Here is a 16,410-nt window from a genome sequence, read left to right as displayed (position 1 = left end):
TTGTCAACCCCCAGGCTCAATTGTCAACTTCCATTGTCCCTCCTGGTTGTCCACATTCAGCCCCAAGTGTCACTTCCATTGTCCCAGGTGACCCTCCATGTCCTCTTGTCACCTACTGGCTCCAGCTGTCAATCAAGGTACTTGTTGTCCACTTCAGGTGGGGTCCCAGTTGGGAACCTCCCCAGCCCCTGCTCTGTCCCCTCCAGGCATCAATTGTCAACCGCCTGCTCAGCTGTCACCTCCATGATCCCCATTGTCACTCCATGTCCCTGTTGCACATCTTGCTCCAACTGTCAACCCCTCCAGATATGTGGTCACATACTGACCTCCAGGCCTCTATTGTCACCTCCAGGCCTCAATTGTCACCTCCAGGTCCCCATTGTCACCTCCAGGTCCCCATTGTCACCTCCAGGCCTCCATTGTCACCTCCAGGTCCCAGCTGTCACCTCCCAGCCCCTGCTGTCACCTCCAGGCCTCAGTTGTCACCACCAGGTCCTTGTCACCCCCAGGCCTCAATTGTCACCTCCATGTCCCTGTTGTCACCTCCCAGCCCCAGCTGTCACTTCCATGTCCCAGCTGTCACCTCCATGTCCCTCTTGTCACCTCCTGGCTCCAGCTGTCACCTCCAGGTCCTTGTTGTCACCTTCAGGTCCCAGTTGTCACCTCCCAGCCCCTGCTGTCCCCTCCAGGCCTCAGTTGTCACCTCCTGGCTCCAGCTGTCACCTCAGTGTACCCATTGTCACCCCTCAGCCCCCAGATGTCACCTCCATGTCCCTGTTGTCACCTCTTGGCTCCAACTGTCACCTCCCAGCTCTGTTGTCACCTCCTGTCCCCATTGTCACCTCCCAGCCTCCATTGTCACCTCCTCAGTCCCCACTGTCACCTCCCAGCCTCCATTGTCACCTCCGTGTCCCATTGTCACCTCCATGTCCCCATTGTCACCTCCCAGCCCCCATTGTCACCTCCTGTCCCCACTGTCACCGCCCCAGGCTGTCACCTTGATGTTCTCCTCGATGATGGCGGGGTCGTCACAGATGGACTCCACAAACAGCACCTGGGGACAGGGGACAGGTGACACCCCCGAATTGGTGACACCCCCTGTCCCCATGCTGTGACGAACTGTCACCCCTCCCCTGCTGGGACCCCCTGAATTGGTGACACCCCCAGACTGGTGCCACCACCCCCTCTCCGTGCTGTGACCACCCCCCAAAGTGTCACCACCCCCCGCCGGACCCCCTACGTCCCTTCTGTGGACAAGAAAAATGCCGAACAAGGACCTAAGAGGGCACCCCAAACTGTGCATCCACGAAGCGGGTTCCCCATTCTTGTGACGCAGGGAGATAGTAAATGGAGTGGGGGGTGGGTCCGAGAGTGGGAGCGGGAGAAGAGATGGGACCAATTGGGTTGATAGAGCGAGGAGACAACCACCCTTATTGGTGGCGCAGGTGGCCGCCCAATGTTGTGACACGAGAACCCCAAACGTGTCACGCCCCGCTGCCCTGGTAGTCGTCACCCCCAAAGTGGGTCACCCTCCCCCGCATGCTGTGACGACGCCCATAAACTCTGTCACCGAACCGTGGCATCAGAAGGCTCGCCCCTGTCTGTCCCCACACCCCAGAAAATTGCCACCACCACCCCGTCTCCCCTTCTGTGACCAGCCCAAGAGCCGACGACTCCCGGTGATGACATAAGGGGGTGGTGGAGACCAGGGCTGGAGAAAGGTGCTTGGAGCGGTAGGGACCTCCAAAATTGTGTCACCGGGGGACCCTTTTTTTATTCCCCACGCTAAGGTGAGAACCATTCTGTGACACCCACAACGCGAACCGCCAGGAGGGCCTACCCATTCTATTTGATAACCCAATTGTGACAGCACCGGCCAGAACTGTCACCCGAATCCCCTGCTGTGACCCCGTACGCCCACCTCACCATCGGTGGCCCACCCCTACCCATGGTTTGGATGAGACACCAAACGAGCCAGAACTGTCGCCCCCGGCCCGATGCGTGACACACCCCGAAAGTGGAGGCCACCCTCCATGTTGTGTGACACCTCCCCACTTTGTTTCGCATCCGGGTGCGGTCTTGGTTTTTGACGTGCCCGCCGGGAAGTGTCAGAACTGTCCACCGGGAGGGGAGGCCTCCAACGGTGTGGTGAGACACCCCCACACAAGTGTCACCCCCCTCCCCCTGAGCTGTTACAACCGACGCCGCCCAAAACCTGTCCCAATGGCACGCACAACAAACAAACAAGCAACCCCCCGCAATTGTGCAACCCCCCACAAATTGGGACCAACATCCTGTGTGCAACGAAGCCCCCCCCGCAAAATCCCTCAGGACCCCCCCCCAAAATCCCTCAAGACCCGGCAAAAACCTCCTCAAGAACCCCCCAAAATCACCCCCAAAAAAATCCCCCAGGACCCCCCCAGACCGTCCCCAGGACCACCCCAGAGACCCACCCCCAACCCTCTCAGACACCCCCCCATGACCACCCCCCGCAAAATCCAATCGCCGCAGGACCCCCCCAAAATCACAAACTCCAAAATCCAAGCCCCAGGACCCCCCCAAACCCCCAAGCCAGTACCCCCCCAGGACCCCCCCAATCCCTCAAGACCGCAACCCTGCAAAATCCCTCAAGACCCCACCCCCCCCCCCCTCACACCCCCCGCAAAAACTCCTCAAGACCCCCCCCCAAAATCAGCACCCAGAAACCCCGCAGGGCATTACCCCCCGAACACCTCCTCACCCCCCATGTAACCCCCCGCACACCTCCGCAGGACCACCCCCCCCACAAACGCCCCCAGGAAACCTCCCCCCCGCCCAATTCCCTCGTACCCCGCCCAAGGACCCCCCCTGACCTGACCCCCCCCCATAGTCGCCTTCAGTGACCACCCCAAACTCCCTCAAGACCCCCCCCCTAAACCACCCGCCAGGACCCCCCCCCAAGAATCCCTCAAACGACGCCCACAATCCCCTCAAGACCCCCCGCAAAACATCCCCCCTAAAATCCGCCCCAGGACACCCCCCCGAACCCCCCCAGGAAACCCCCCAAAATCCCTCCAGTACCCCCCCAGACGCCCCCCCCACATCCCCCAGTACCCCCCCAAAAACCCCCCAGGACCACCCCGCCCAAATGTCCCTCATGACCCCCCCCCAAATCCCTCAAGACCCCCCCAAAATAAATCACCCCCAAAATCCCCAGGACACTCCCGAACGCCCCCCAGGGCCCCTCCCCAAACCCCCCAGGGACCACGCCACCAAGTCACCCCCCAACACCCCTCAGACGCCACGACCCCCCCCATAACCCCCTCAAGACCCCCCCTGGGCAACCCCGCCCAGGACCGGCCCCCCAATTCCGCTAAGAAAAAAAAAAAAAGAAAAAAGAACCCCCGCCAAAAACCTCCTCAATCACCCCCCCGAAATCACCCCCAAAAGCCCCCGACCCCCCCAGGACCCCCCAAATCCCCGCGATGACCCCCCCGCCCACCCCAAATCCCTCAGACCCCCCCCAAATCCCTCAAGACAAGATACCCCCCCCACCCCCGAGTACCCCGCCGCCCCCCAACATCCTCTCAGACCCCGCCAAAACACTCCTCAAGAGAACCCCCCCCAAAAACGACCACCCCAAAACCCCCGCCCCCCCCAAGTACCCCCGAAAACCCCCCATGCCCCCCCCCGAACCATCCCCATGACCCCCCCAAAACCCCCAGCCGACCCCGCCCAAATCCCTCAGACCCCCCATACCCCCCCCAATCCCGCAGGACCCCCCCCAAAATCACCCCAAAATCCCCCAGGACACCCCCAAACCCCCCCAGGACCCCCCCCAACCCCTCCGTACCCCCCCCATTACCCCCCCCCCATCCCCGGACCCCCCAAAATCACACCCAACTCCCCCAGTACCCCCCAAACCCCCAGGGACCCCCCAGTACCCCCCCCCCAATCCTCAGACCCCCCCAAACCCCCCAGGACCCCCCACCCCCCCCCCCCCCCCCAATACCCTCAAGACCCCCCCAAAATCCCTGCAATGACCCCACAAAAAAACTCCTCAACAGACCCTCCCCCAAAATTCAACCCCCAAAATCCCCCAGACCCCCCCAGGAACCCCCCAAAATCCCCCAGGACCCCCCCAAAATCCCGCCAGGACCCCCCCCATACCCTAAAATCCCCCCCCCCACCCCACCCCCGGACCCACACCGCCCCCAACTCCTCAAACCCCGCAAAAACTCCTCATACCCCGACCCAAATCCCCCCAAAATCCCCGGACCCCCACAAACCACCCAGGACCCCCCCAAACCCCCCAGGACCCCCCCCCAAATCCCTCAGTACCCCCCAAAACGCCCCCAGGACCCCCCGCCCATCCCTCAGGACCCCCCCCAAAACTCCCTCAGACCCCCCAAAATCACACCCCAATCCCCCAGTCACCCCCCTAACCCCCCAAATCCCTCCAGTACCCCCCCCCAATCCCTCGCAGACCCCCCAAATCCCTCAATACCCCCCCAAAATCACACCCCCAAAATCCCCCAGGACCCCCCCAAACCCCCCCATGACCCCCCCCAAATCCCTCAGTACCCCCCAAATCGACCCCAAATCCCTCAAGACCCCCCCAACTCACCCCCAAAACCCCCCATGACCCCCCCAACCCCCCATGACCCCCCCCAAACTCCCCATTACCCCCCCCAAAACCCCCCAGGACCCCCCCACAAATCCCTCAGAACCCCGCAAAACCTCCTCCCAATACCCCCCCAAAATCACCCCCCAAACCCCCCTCCCAACCCCCCCAGAGCCCTCCCCAAACCCCCCCAGGAACCCCCCCCAAAGTCCCCACCCCAAACCCCTCAGACCCCTCCCAAAACCCCTCCAAGACCCCCCCAATACCCCCCATGACCCCCCCAAAATCCCTCATAACCCCCCCAAATCCCTCAAGTACCCCCCAAATCACACCCCCAAAATCCCCCAGGACCCCCCCCAGACCCCCCCAAATCCCCCAGGACCCACCCCCCCCCAATCCCTCAGACCCCCCCAAAATCCCTCAAGACCCCCCCCAAAATCACCCCCAAACCCCCCCAGTACCCCCAACCCCCCCAGTGACCCCCTCAAGACCCCCCCAGACCCCCCCCAAATCCCCCACCTTGTACCCGTTCTCCTTGGCGAACTCCAGGATCACCTCCCGCCTCTCCCGCGTGGTGTTGGTGGCATCAAAAACCTTTTTGGGGGCAAAAAATTTAGGGAAAGGGGGGGAGGGGGGGTCCCCCAAAAAATATTTTGGGGTGAATTTCACCCTTAAAAGATTTAATTAATAATTATTTTCATGAATTATTTTGAATTTTGAGGAGGGGTCTCTCACCGCCACCTGCCCCTCCCCGGAGCTCAGGTAAGTCTGGACATCCTTCAACGCGGCCAGAGCGCAGTGCCTGAAAATTTTGGGGGTGTCCTGAAGGATTTTTGGGGGGGTTCTTGGGTTTTATCTCACTTTAAAAACCCCAAATTTCCCAAAAAAACCCCAATTTTCCCTTTCTAACCTTCGAATTTCCACCCCTTCGGGATTATCGTGCCGGAAAAATTCATAATTTTTATAATCAGGCACCGCTTCCCTGCGGTATTCCCCGACATTGAACACTGCAAAAAAGGTTGGGGGGGGGGATTTGGGGATCAGGAAGGGGTTTGGGAACCCCAAAAAAATTTTTTAGGGGGACCTTTCCCCACCCTAAAACCTCCTGACCTCGTGTGGGGGTTCCGATCCAGTTGAGGTACCGGGTGAGTTTTCGGGAGATGTAAGTTTTACCTCGGGCAGGTAAACCCACCAGGATCACCATGGTGGGGCAGTTGGTGAATTGGGGTACACAGGCTGAAAAAAAATAAAAAAAATAAAAATAAAATTAACAGCGATTTTAGACCCCCCCCCCCACGAATTTATTCTGAAGCCCTAAATTTATTTTGAAGCCCTAAATTTATTTTGAATCCTGAATTTTTGTCCTGAATTTCGAATTTTGGGGTGAAAAACCCGCCCTGAAAAGGGAAATTCGCCCCTAAAGATTTTTTTTGGGGGGGGGGGGGATTTTCCCCCTCCTCTCAAATCTGTGCCCCCTCCTCCATTTTAGTCCACCCCCCCAGAATGATCCAATTGAGTTTTGTACCCCCAAATTCCATCCTGAACCCCCAAATTTATCCTGAACCCCAAATTTCCATGCTGAACCCAAATTTTGGGGTGAAAAACCCACCCTGAAAAGAGAAATTCCTCCTCCCATGGATGATTTTGGGGGGATTTTCCCCCTCCTCGCAAATTTGTGTCCCCCCCCTTTTAAAATTCTGCCCCCCCCAGAATGATCCAATCGAGTTTTGTACCCCCAAATTCCATCCTGAACCCCCAAATTTTGGGGTGAAAAACCCACCCTGAAAAGGGAAATCCCTGATTTGAGATCCCCTAAGGGGGGGATTTTCCCCTTCGTGCCCCCTCCTCAAATTCCGACCCCCCCCCAGAATTCCACATTGGCTTTTTGCACCCCCAAATTCCATCCTGAACCCCCAAATTTCCATCCTGAATCCCAAATTTTGGGGTTAAAACCCTCCCTGAAAAGGGAAATTCCCCCCCTAAAGATGATTTTTTTGGGGGGGGGGGATTTTCCCCCTCCTCTCCAATCTGTGCCCCCCCCCTCAAATCCCACCCCCCAATCTCGAGGGCTACAAAAATTTAAATTTAACCCTTTAAATTTATTTATTTCTCGTGTTTGGAGGGGGGGGGGGGGTCCTTATCCCCCTCTCCGATGTCACCGCCGTGTCCCTCCCCTCCCTTTTCACTGTCACTGTCCCCACCCCCCAAAAAATCAATTAAAAATTCAATTTTTCCCCTCCTACCGGGGATTTTGGGGGATTTCTCCTCCATTTTAGGGCTGGGGGGGGGGTGTCCGGTGCTCCGGTGCCCCCCGGGAAGGTCGCAGGTCACGTCACACCTTGGCTGCCAGCCGGGCTGGGAGGGACCGGGGACAGCGGGGCCACCCCCGGGGGGACCGGACCTTGTCACCCCCTGTCACCTCCTGAGACCCCTCCCCCGATTTTTGGGGTCACAATTTAAGGGAGGAGGGGGTTATCCTCCAAATCCCCCCTCCCCATCCCCCTTTTTTTTTTTGGGGAGGGGGTCTTGGTCCCCCTGCCCTAAATGTGTCACTTTATGAGGAGGGGGTGTCCCCAAATTTTGGGGTCTTCAGTCCCGCGGATGAAGAGGAAAAGGAGATCGGGACCCCACCCCCCCTGCAGCCCCCTCCTCAAAATTATGGGACCCTTCGGACATCCCTGACCCCCCCACGGTCGCTCTGGGGGATCCTCGGGGACCCCCCCTCGGTCTGGGGGAACCCCCTGGTCCTGCTCCCCTCCCCCCCCCGGGATTCCCCGCTCGTCTCTCCCGGTCCCTCCCTGGTGTCCCCCCTCGGTGTCCCCCGGTCCCTCCCTGGTGTCCCCTCGGTGTCCCCCCAGGTCCTCTCCCCGATCCCACCCCCAGTCCCTCCCTGGTGTCCCCTTGAGTCCCCCGTGGTGTCCCCCCCAGTCCTCCCTGTTCCCCTTGATGTCGCCCCCGGGTGTCCCCCCGGTCCCTCCCTGGTGTCCCCTCGGTGTCCCCCCAGGTCCTCTCCCCGATCCCACCCCCAGTCCCTCCCTGGTGTCCCCTTGATGTCCCCCCGGTGTCCCCCCGGTCCACTCCCCGGTGTCCCCGGTGTCCCCCCCCCGGTCCCACCCCCCGGTCCCTCCCTGGTGTCCCCCCTGGTGGTCCCCCCGGTCCCTCCCCAGTGCCGCTCCCCCTGCGTCCCACCCCCCGTCCTCCCTGGTGTCCCCTGATGTCCCCCTGGTGTCCCACCCGTTCCCTCCCCGGTCTCTCCTTTGGCTCCAACCCCCCCGGTCCCTCCTCCCCTCGTGTCCCCCAGGACCTTCCCCGGTCCCTCCCTCCTCTCCCTCCCTTGTCCCTCCTTTGTCCCTCCCTCTCCCCCCTCCTCCCTCCCCCGCCCTTTCCTGTCTCCCTCCCCTCTCCCTCACCTCCCCGTCCCCTCCCTCCCTCTCCCTCCCGCTCCTCCTCTCTCCTTCCCGGTCCCTGCCCCCTTGTCCCCCCCCCCCTTTCCCTCCCTCCCCTGTCCCCTGTCCCTCCTTTGGTGTCCGTCCTTGTCCTCCTCTTTCCCTTCCCTCCTCCTCCTCCCCTCCCCCTCCCTCCCCTCTCCCTCCCCTGTCCCTCCCCTCCCATCCCCTTCTCCCTCCCTTGTCCTTCCCCCTTTCCCTCCTCTTCCGCCTCCCCCGCCCTCTCTCCCTTCCTTTGTGCCCCTCGCTTCCCTCCCCTCCTTCTCCTCCCCTCCCTCCCCCCTCCCTTCCCTCCTTTGTCCCTCCCCTCTCCTCTCCCTCCCTGCCCCTCCCCTTCCGCTCCCTCCCTGTCCCTCCCTGTCCCTCCCTGTCCCTCCTTTGTCCCTCCTCCCCGTCTCCCTCCCCCTGCCTCTCCTCCCTGTCCCTCCTTGTCCCTCCCCTTCTCCCTCCCTTGTCCTTCCCCCTTTCCCTCCTCTTCCTCCCCTCCTCTCTCCCTCTCCTCTCCCTCCTTGTCCCTCCCTGTCCCTCCCTGTCCCTCCCCCTCCGTCCACTCCCCCTCCCCCCTCCTCCCGTCCCTCCCCCTCCGGTGCCTCCCCCCGCTCCCATTGGCCCCACGGCAGCCATGGCCGCCATCCGCAGCCTGCAGGTACCGCCACCCCCCCTTTCACCCCGCTCCTATTTTGAGGAGGGGTCTCCCCCATCCTCACCGACCTCTCCGTGTCCCCCACTCCTCCCGCAGGGCTCGGTGGCGTTGGTGACCGGCGGTGGCTCCGGGCTGGGCCGGGCCACGGTGGAGCGGCTGCTGGATCGTGGAGCGCGGGTGCTGCTGCTGGACCTGCCCGCGTCCGGCGGTGCCGAGCTGGCCCGGGAGCTGGGCGAGCGCTGCGCCTTCGCCGCCGCCGACGTGAGCACCGGGGGCTGGGGAGGGGCTGGGGGGGCTGCTGTGCCTCGAGCACGGTGGGGACATAACCCCCGATACGGGGACAAAACGGCTGGGGACATCCACCACGACACGGGGACACACCGGCCGGGGACATCCCTCCTGTCCGGTGACATCCCCCCTGCCACGGGGACACACCAGCCGGGGACATCCCCCTCGACACGGGGACACCCCATCGACACTGCGGACACACGCGGGGACATCCCCTCGACACTGGGACACCGCGGGGACATCCCGCGGGACAATCCCTCCTTACACATGGCCACCGTCACCCCCCCACGTTGGTGACATTCCCCCCCTGACACGGGACTGCTGGGGACATCCCCCCTGACACGTGGTCACCGTGACCCCCCCCCCATTGGTGACATTCCCCCTGACATAGGGACACACCGGCTGGGGACATCCCCCCTGTCCAGTGACATCCCCCCTGACACGTGGTCACTGTCACCCTCCCACATTGGTGACATTCCCCCCCCCCCCGACACGGGACTGCTGGGGACATCCCCCCTGACATGTGGTCACTGTGAACCCCCCATAGGTGACATCCTCCCCAACACGAGGCCACCCCCATGTGTGACATCCACACCTGGCCACCGTGACCCCCCCATTGGTGACATCCCCCCTGACACAGGGACACCATGACCCCCCCCGCCCTTGGTGACATCCACACGTGACCACTGTGACCCCCCCATTGGTGACACCCCCCCATTGGTGACATCCACATGTGGCCACCATGACCCCCCCCATTGGTGACACCCCCCCATTGGTGACATCCACATGTGGCCACCATGACCCCCCCCCCAATGGTGACATTAGCCCTGAGTGTGGGGCCACCTTGACCCCCCCCCCCTTCTGGTGACCTTTGACCTCTCAGGTGACATCCCACCTTGATGTGGAGCCCCCTTGACCCCACAGGTGACCTTGGCCAAGGAGGTGGGGACAACCTTGACCCCACAGGTGACAATCCCCTCCCCCTCCTCAAACTGGGGCCAGCGTGACCTTGACCGAGGAGTCGAGGTCACCTTGACCTTGCTGGTGACATCTCACCTTGTCCTTGTCCCCTCTGGTGACATCCCCGCCCAGCACAGCCCCCCCTGTCCCCAGGTGACCTCACCTGAGGAGGTGGGGGCTACCTTGGCCACCCCCTCGATTTGGGACCACTGTGACCCCACTGATGACATCCCACGGTGACCCCAGTGGTGACACGTCCCAGGGTGACCCCAATGGTGACCCCCACCTCGGTGACATGCCCAGGTGACCTCACCTGAGGAGGTGGGGGCTACCTTGACCACGCCCTCAATATGGGACCACCATGACCCCACTGGTGACATCCCAGGGTGACCCCTGTGGTGACCCATCCCAGAGTGACCCCAATGGTGACACCCTCGTGGTGACACATCCCAGGGTGACCCCAGTGGTGACACCCACCTGGTGACACCCCCAGGTGACCTCACCTGAGGAGGTGGGGGCTACCTTGGCCACGCCCTCGATTTGGGACCACCGTGACCCCACATTCCAGGGTGACCCCTGTGGTGACACATCCCACGGTGACCCCAATGGTGACACCCTCGTGGTGACACATCCCAGGGTGACCCCAATGGTGACCCCCACCTCGGTGACACCCCCAGGTGACCTCACCTGAGGAGATGGGGGCTACCTTGGCCACGCCCTCAATATGGGACCACCTTGACCCCACTGATGACATCCCAGGGTGACCCCTGTGGTGACACGTCCCAGGGTGACCCCAATGGTGACACCCACCTCGGTGACACCCCCAGGTGACCTCACCTGAGGAGGTGGGCGCGGCGCTGGGCGTGGCCCAGAAGAAGTTTGGCCGCCTGGACCTGGCGGTGAACTGCGCCGGCATCGGCATCGCCGTCAAGACCTACAACAGCAAGAAGGACAAAGTGCACGACCTGGAGGACTTCCAGAGGGTCATCAACGTCAGTGGGGGCTGGGAGGGGGGTCCCGGGTGGGGGAGGGGGGTCTGGGGTCAGGGGGTGGATGACCTGGTCAGTGGGTGGGTCACCTGGTCAATGGGTGGGTCACCTGGTCAGTGAGGGGATGAGCTGATCAGTGGATTGATGACCTGATCAATGGCGTGGATGATCAATGGATGGATGATCAATGGGTGGATGATCAGTGGATGGATGATCAATAACCTAGCCCCAATCAATGGCATGGATGATCAATGGATGGATGATCAATGGATGGATGATCAATGGGTGGATGATCAATGGGTGGATGATCAATAACCTAGCCCCAATCAATGGCATGGATGATCAATGGATGGATGATCAATGGTGTGGATGATCAATGGCATGGCCCTGATCAATAGCTTGACCCTGATCAATGGCAGGTCAATGAGTGGATGACCTCATCAATGGCGTGGCTGATCAATGGCTTGGCCCTGATCAATGGATGGATGCTCAATGGCTTGGTCCTGATCAATGGATGGATGATCAATGGCTTGGCCCTGATCAATGGATGGATGATCAATGGCTTGGCCCTGATCAATGGCTTGGCCCTGATCAGTGGATGGATGATCAATGGCTTGGCCCTGATCAATGGCTTGGCTATAGATGTGGGACCTGGTCAACGGTTGGATGACCTGATCAATGGCATGGATGACCAGTGGATGGATGATCAATAACCTGGCCTTGATCAATGGATGGATGATCAATGGATGGATGATCAATAACCTGGCCCTGATCAGTGGTTTGGCCCTGATCAATGGGTTCATGATCAATGGCTTGGCCCTGATCAATGGATTGATGATCAATGGCGTGGATGATCAATGGGTGGATGATCAATGGCATGGATGATCAATGGGTGGATGACCAATCGTGTGGATGATCAATGGATGGATGATCAATAGCCTGGCCCTGATCAATGGCTTGGCCCTGATCAATGGGTTGATGATCAATGGCATGGATGATCAATGGATGGATGATCAATGGATGGATGATCAATAGCCTGGCCCTGATCAATGGCTTGGCCCTGATCAATGGATTCATGATCAATGGCATGGATGATCAATGGATGGATGATCAATGGGTGGATGACCAATCATGTGGATGATCAATGGATGGATGATCAATGGATGGATGATCAATGGATGGATGATCAATAACCTGGCCCTGATCAATGGCTTGGCCCTGATCAATGGATTCATGATCAATGGGTGGTTGATCAATGGATGGATGATCAATAGCCTGGCCCTGATCAATGGCTTGGCCCTGATCAATGGGTTGATGATCAGTGGATGGATGATCAATGGATGGATGATCAATAGCCTGGCCCTGATCAATGGCTTGGCCCTGATCAATGGCGTGGATGATCAGTGGATGGATGATCAATGGATGAATGATCAATGGATGGATGATCAGTGGGTGGATGATCAATAACCTGGCCCTGATCAATGGGTGGATGATCAATGGGTTTGGTGCCCCTTGAGCCCCCTCCCCAAATGCTCCTCCCACCTGCCCAGGTGAACCTGGTGGGCACCTTCAACGTGATCCGCCTGAGCGCGCGGCTCATGAGCCACAACCAGCCCGACGCCGACGGCCACCGCGGCCTCGTGGTCAACACCGCCAGCGTGGCCGCCTTCGAGGGACAGGTGAGAGACCCCGGGGTCACGGCGGGGGCAGAGAACATTCCAGAAACCCACAACCTGGTCAGGACATGGAATCACACCTGGGGATGGTCAGGGTCTGGAATCACACCTGGGAATGGTCAGGGTCTGGAATCACACCTGGGAATGGTCAGGGTCTGGAATCACACCTGGGCATGGTCAGGGTCTGGAATCACAGCTGGGAATGGTCAGGGTCTGGAATCACAGCTGGGAATGGTCAGGGTCTGGAATCACACCTGGGGATGGTCAGGGTCTGGAATCACACCTGGGAATGGTCAGGGTCTGGAATCACACCTGGGGATGGTCAGGGTCTGGAATCACACCTGGGGATGGTCAGGGTCTGAGGACACACCTGGGGATGGTCAGGGTCTGAGGACACACCTGGGAATGGTCAGGGTCTGGAATCACAGCTGGGAATGGTCAGGGTCTGGAATCACACCTGGGAATAGTCAGGGTCTGGAATCACACCTGGGAATGGTCAGGGTCTGGAATCACACCTGGTAATGGTCAGGGTCTGGAATCACACCTGGGAATAGTCAGGGTCTGGAATCACACCTGGGAATGGTCAGGGTCTGGAATCACAGCTGGGAATAGTCAGGGTCTGGAATCACACCTGGGAATGGTCAGGGTCTGAGGACACACCTGGGGATGGTCAGGGTCTGGAATCACACCTGGGGATGGTCAGGGTCTGAGGACACACCTGGGGATGGTCAGGGTCTGGAATCACACCTGGGGATGGTCAGGGTGTGGAATCACACCTGGGGATGGTCAGGGTCTGGAATCACACCTGGAAATGGTCAGGGTCTGGAATCACACCTGGGAATGGTCAGGGTCTGGAATCACACCTGGGGATGGTCAGGGTCTGGAATCACACCTGGGGAATGGTCAGGGTCTGGGAATCACACCTGGGGATGGTCAGGGTCTGGAATCACAGGGATGGCGGGTCTGGAATCACAGCTGGGAATGGTCAGGGTCTGAGGACACACCTGGGGATGGTCAGGGTCTGGAATCACACCTGGGGATGGTCAGGGTCTGAGGACACACCTGGGGATGGTCAAGGTCTGAAATCACACCTGGGGATGGTCAGGGTCTGGAATCACACCTGGGGATGGTCAGGGTCTGGAATCACACCTGGGAATGGTCAGGGTCTGGAATCACACCTGGGCATGGTCAGGGTCTGGAATCACACCTGGGGATGGTCAGGGTCTGGAATCACACCTGGGGATGGTCAGGGTCTGGAATCACACCTGGGAATGGTCAGGGTCTGGAATCACACCTGGGGATGGTCAGGGTCTGGAATCACACCTGGGAATGGTCAGGGTCTGGAATCACACCTGGGAATGGTCAGGGTCTGGAATCACACCTGGGAATGGTCACGGTCTGGAATCACACCTGGGAATGGTCAGGGTCTGGAATCACACCTGGGGATGGTCAGGGTCGGGAATCACACCTGAGGATGGTCAGGGTCTGGAATCACACCTGGGAATGGTCAGGGTTGGAATACACTGGGGATGGTCAGGGTCTGGAATCACAGCTGGGAATGGTCAGGGTCTGGAATCACACCTGGGGATGGTCAGGGTCTGGAATCACACCTGGGAATGGTCAGGGTCTGGAATCACACCTGGGGATGGTCAGGGTCTGGAATCACACCTGGGAAAGGTCAGGGTCTGGAATCACACCTGGGGATGGTCAGGGTCTGGAATCACACCTGGGGATGGTCAGGGTCTGGAATCACACCTGGGAAAGGTCAGGGTCTGGAATCACACCTGGGAATGGTCAGGGTCTGAGGACACACCTGGGAATGGTCAGGGTCTGGAATCACACCTGGGGATGGTCAGGGTCTGGAATCACACCTGGGAATGGTCAGGGTCTGGAATCACACCTGGGGATGGTCAGGGTCTGGAATCACACCTGGGGATGGTCAGGGTCTGGAATCACACCTGGGGATGGTCAGGGTCTGGAATCACACCTGGGGATGGTCAGCGTCGGGAATCACACCTGGGAATGGTCAGGGTCTGGAATCACACCTGGGGATGATCAGGGTCTGGAATCACACCTGGGAATGGTCAGGGTCTGGAATCACACCTGGGGATGGTCAGGGTCTGGAATCACACCTGGGAATGGTCAGGGTCTGGAATCACACCTGGGAATGGTCAGGGTCTGGAATCACACCTGGGGATGGTCAGGGTCTGGAATCACACTGGGGATGGTCAGGGTCTGAGGACACACCTGGGAATGGTCAGGGTCTGAGGACACACATGGGGATGGTCAGGGTCTGGAATCACAGCTGGGAATGGTCAGGGTCTGGAATCACACCTGGGAATGGTCAGGGTCTGGAATCACACCTGGGGATGGTTCAGGGTTCTGGAATCACACAGCTGGGAATGGTCAGGGTCTGGAATCACACCTGGGAATGGTCAGGGTGGAGTCACACCTGGGGATGGTCAGGGTCGGAATCACACCTGGGGAAGGTTCAGGGTCTGGATCATAGGGGAATGGTCAGGGTCTGATGGAATCACAACCTGGGGATGGTCAGGGTCTCTGGAAGTCACACCTGGGATGGTCAGGGTCTGGAATCAACACCTGGGGAAGGTCAGGGTCTGGAATCATAGCCTGGGCAAATGGTCACAGGGGTCTGGAATCACACTGGGAATGGTCAGGGTCTGGAAATCACACCTGGGGATGGTCAGGGTCGGGAATCAACAACACCTGGGGATGGTCAGGTCTGGAATCACACCTGGGAGGATGGTCAAGGGTCTGGAATCACAGCTGGGAATGGGTCAGGGTCTGGAATCACACCTGGGAATGGTCAGGGTCTGGAATCACACCTGGGAATGGGTCAGGGTCTGAGAACAACCTGGGAATGGTCAGGGTCTGGAATCACACCTGGGGATGGTCAGGGTCTGGAATCACACCTGGGAATGGTCAGGGTCTGGAATCACACCTGGGAATGGTCAGGGTCTGAGGAACACACCTGGGGATGGTCAGGGTCTGGAATCACACCTGGGGATGGTCAGGGTCTGGAATCACACCTGGGAATGGTCAGGGTCTGGAATCACACCTGGGGATGGTCAGGGTCTGAGGACACACCTGGGGATGGTCAGGGTCTGGAATCACACCGGGGAAGGTCGGGTCTGGAATCAAGCTGGGAATGGTCAGGGTCTGGAATCACACCTGGGAATGGTCAGGGTCTGGAATCACACCTGGGAATGGTCAGGGTCTGGAATCACACCTGGGGATGGTCAGGGTCGGGAATCACACCTGAGGATGGTCAGGGTCGGGAATCACACCTGGGATGGTCAGGGTCTGAGGACACACCTGGGGATGGTCAGGGTCTGGAAACACACCTGGGAATGGTCAGGGTCTGGAATCACACCTGGGAATGGTCAGGGTCTGGAATCACACCTGGGGATGGTCAGGGTCTGGAATCACACCTGGGGATGGTCAGGGTCTGGAATCACACCTGGCTGGGCATGGTCAGGGTCTGAGGTTATCAGTTCACACCTGGCAGGGTTTGATCAGCACCTGAGGGTCTCAGGTCACACCTGGCAGGGTTTGGTCAGCACCTGAGGGTCTGAGGTCACACCTGGCAGGGGTTGATCAGCACCTGAGGGTCTCAGGTCACACCTGAGCCTCCCCACAGGTGGGCCAAGCCGCCTACTCGGCCTCCAAGGGCGGCATCGTGGGCATGACCCTGCCCATCGCCCGCGACCTGGCCCCGCTGGGCATCCGCGTGGTCACCATCGCGCCAGGTATGACACCTGGGACACCTGGGGACACCTGGGGA

General features: G+C 59.8%; 3 protein-coding genes and 1 long non-coding RNA gene across 16 annotated transcripts in view; 1 reads left to right on the top strand and 3 right to left on the bottom strand.

Moving 5' to 3' along the window:
- LOC103825105 (voltage-dependent L-type calcium channel subunit alpha-1F-like) overlaps positions 1-928 on the bottom strand; it is a 10,580-nt gene extending 9,652 nt beyond the window's left edge. Inside the window, exon 1 of the mRNA XM_050984845.1 lies at positions 843-928. Coding sequence (XP_050840802.1) covers positions 843-928 — 86 coding nt within the window. The remainder of the gene's footprint in view (positions 1-842) is intronic.
- LOC127060654 (6-phosphofructo-2-kinase/fructose-2,6-bisphosphatase-like) lies at positions 325-7,488 on the bottom strand. Of its 6 annotated transcripts, none has more exons than XR_007779821.1 (7): positions 6,847-7,488; positions 5,714-5,839; positions 5,514-5,610; positions 5,339-5,405; positions 5,123-5,197; positions 704-1,054; positions 325-366 (listed from the first exon to the last, which is right to left on the bottom strand). XR_007779821.1 is itself a non-coding variant. In XM_050984596.1 (7 exons), the coding sequence occupies exons 1-6, from the start codon at positions 6,872-6,874 to the stop codon at positions 959-961; spliced, it is 489 nt and encodes a 162-aa protein (XP_050840553.1). In that variant the 5' UTR covers positions 6,875-7,488; the 3' UTR covers positions 331-723; positions 923-958. The 6 variants fall into 6 exon arrangements, 4 of the variants coding, with proteins under 4 accessions (XP_050840553.1, XP_050840554.1, XP_050840551.1 ...); XR_007779820.1 differs by having other exon boundaries at positions 331-643; positions 765-1,054; XM_050984596.1 differs by having other exon boundaries at positions 331-723; positions 923-1,054.
- A 1,126-nt stretch (positions 7,489-8,614) lies between these two features.
- Positions 8,615-16,404, top strand: HSD17B10 (hydroxysteroid 17-beta dehydrogenase 10; the record flags this gene model as incomplete). The annotated part of the gene is made up of 5 exons (XM_050984583.1): positions 8,615-8,695; positions 8,789-8,953; positions 10,768-10,932; positions 12,480-12,608; positions 16,267-16,404. Coding segments are annotated over exons 1-5 (621 nt in total), but the record flags the coding sequence as incomplete, so codon positions are not given.
- On the bottom strand, positions 12,752-16,249 carry LOC127060692 (uncharacterized). Of its 8 annotated transcripts, none has more exons than XR_007779986.1 (4): positions 14,390-14,676; positions 13,813-13,986; positions 13,440-13,497; positions 12,817-12,975 (listed from the first exon to the last, which is right to left on the bottom strand). It is a non-coding gene; the product is annotated as an uncharacterized LOC127060692 (long non-coding RNA). The 8 variants fall into 8 exon arrangements; XR_007779984.1 differs by lacking the exons at positions 12,817-12,975; positions 13,440-13,497 and adding exons at positions 14,882-14,968; positions 15,627-15,735 and having other exon boundaries at positions 13,720-13,986; positions 14,390-14,563; XR_007779982.1 differs by lacking the exons at positions 12,817-12,975; positions 13,440-13,497 and adding exons at positions 14,882-14,968; positions 15,510-15,585 and having other exon boundaries at positions 13,720-13,986; positions 14,390-14,563.
- Positions 16,405-16,410: the final 6 nt, after the last annotated feature.

Source organism: Serinus canaria, chromosome 25 (genome assembly GCF_022539315.1).
Source record: "Serinus canaria isolate serCan28SL12 chromosome 25, serCan2020, whole genome shotgun sequence".
NCBI lineage: Eukaryota > Metazoa > Chordata > Aves > Passeriformes > Fringillidae > Serinus > Serinus canaria.
The sequence above is the reverse complement of the archived record's forward strand: the minus strand, read 5'-3'. Positions and strand labels throughout refer to the sequence as shown.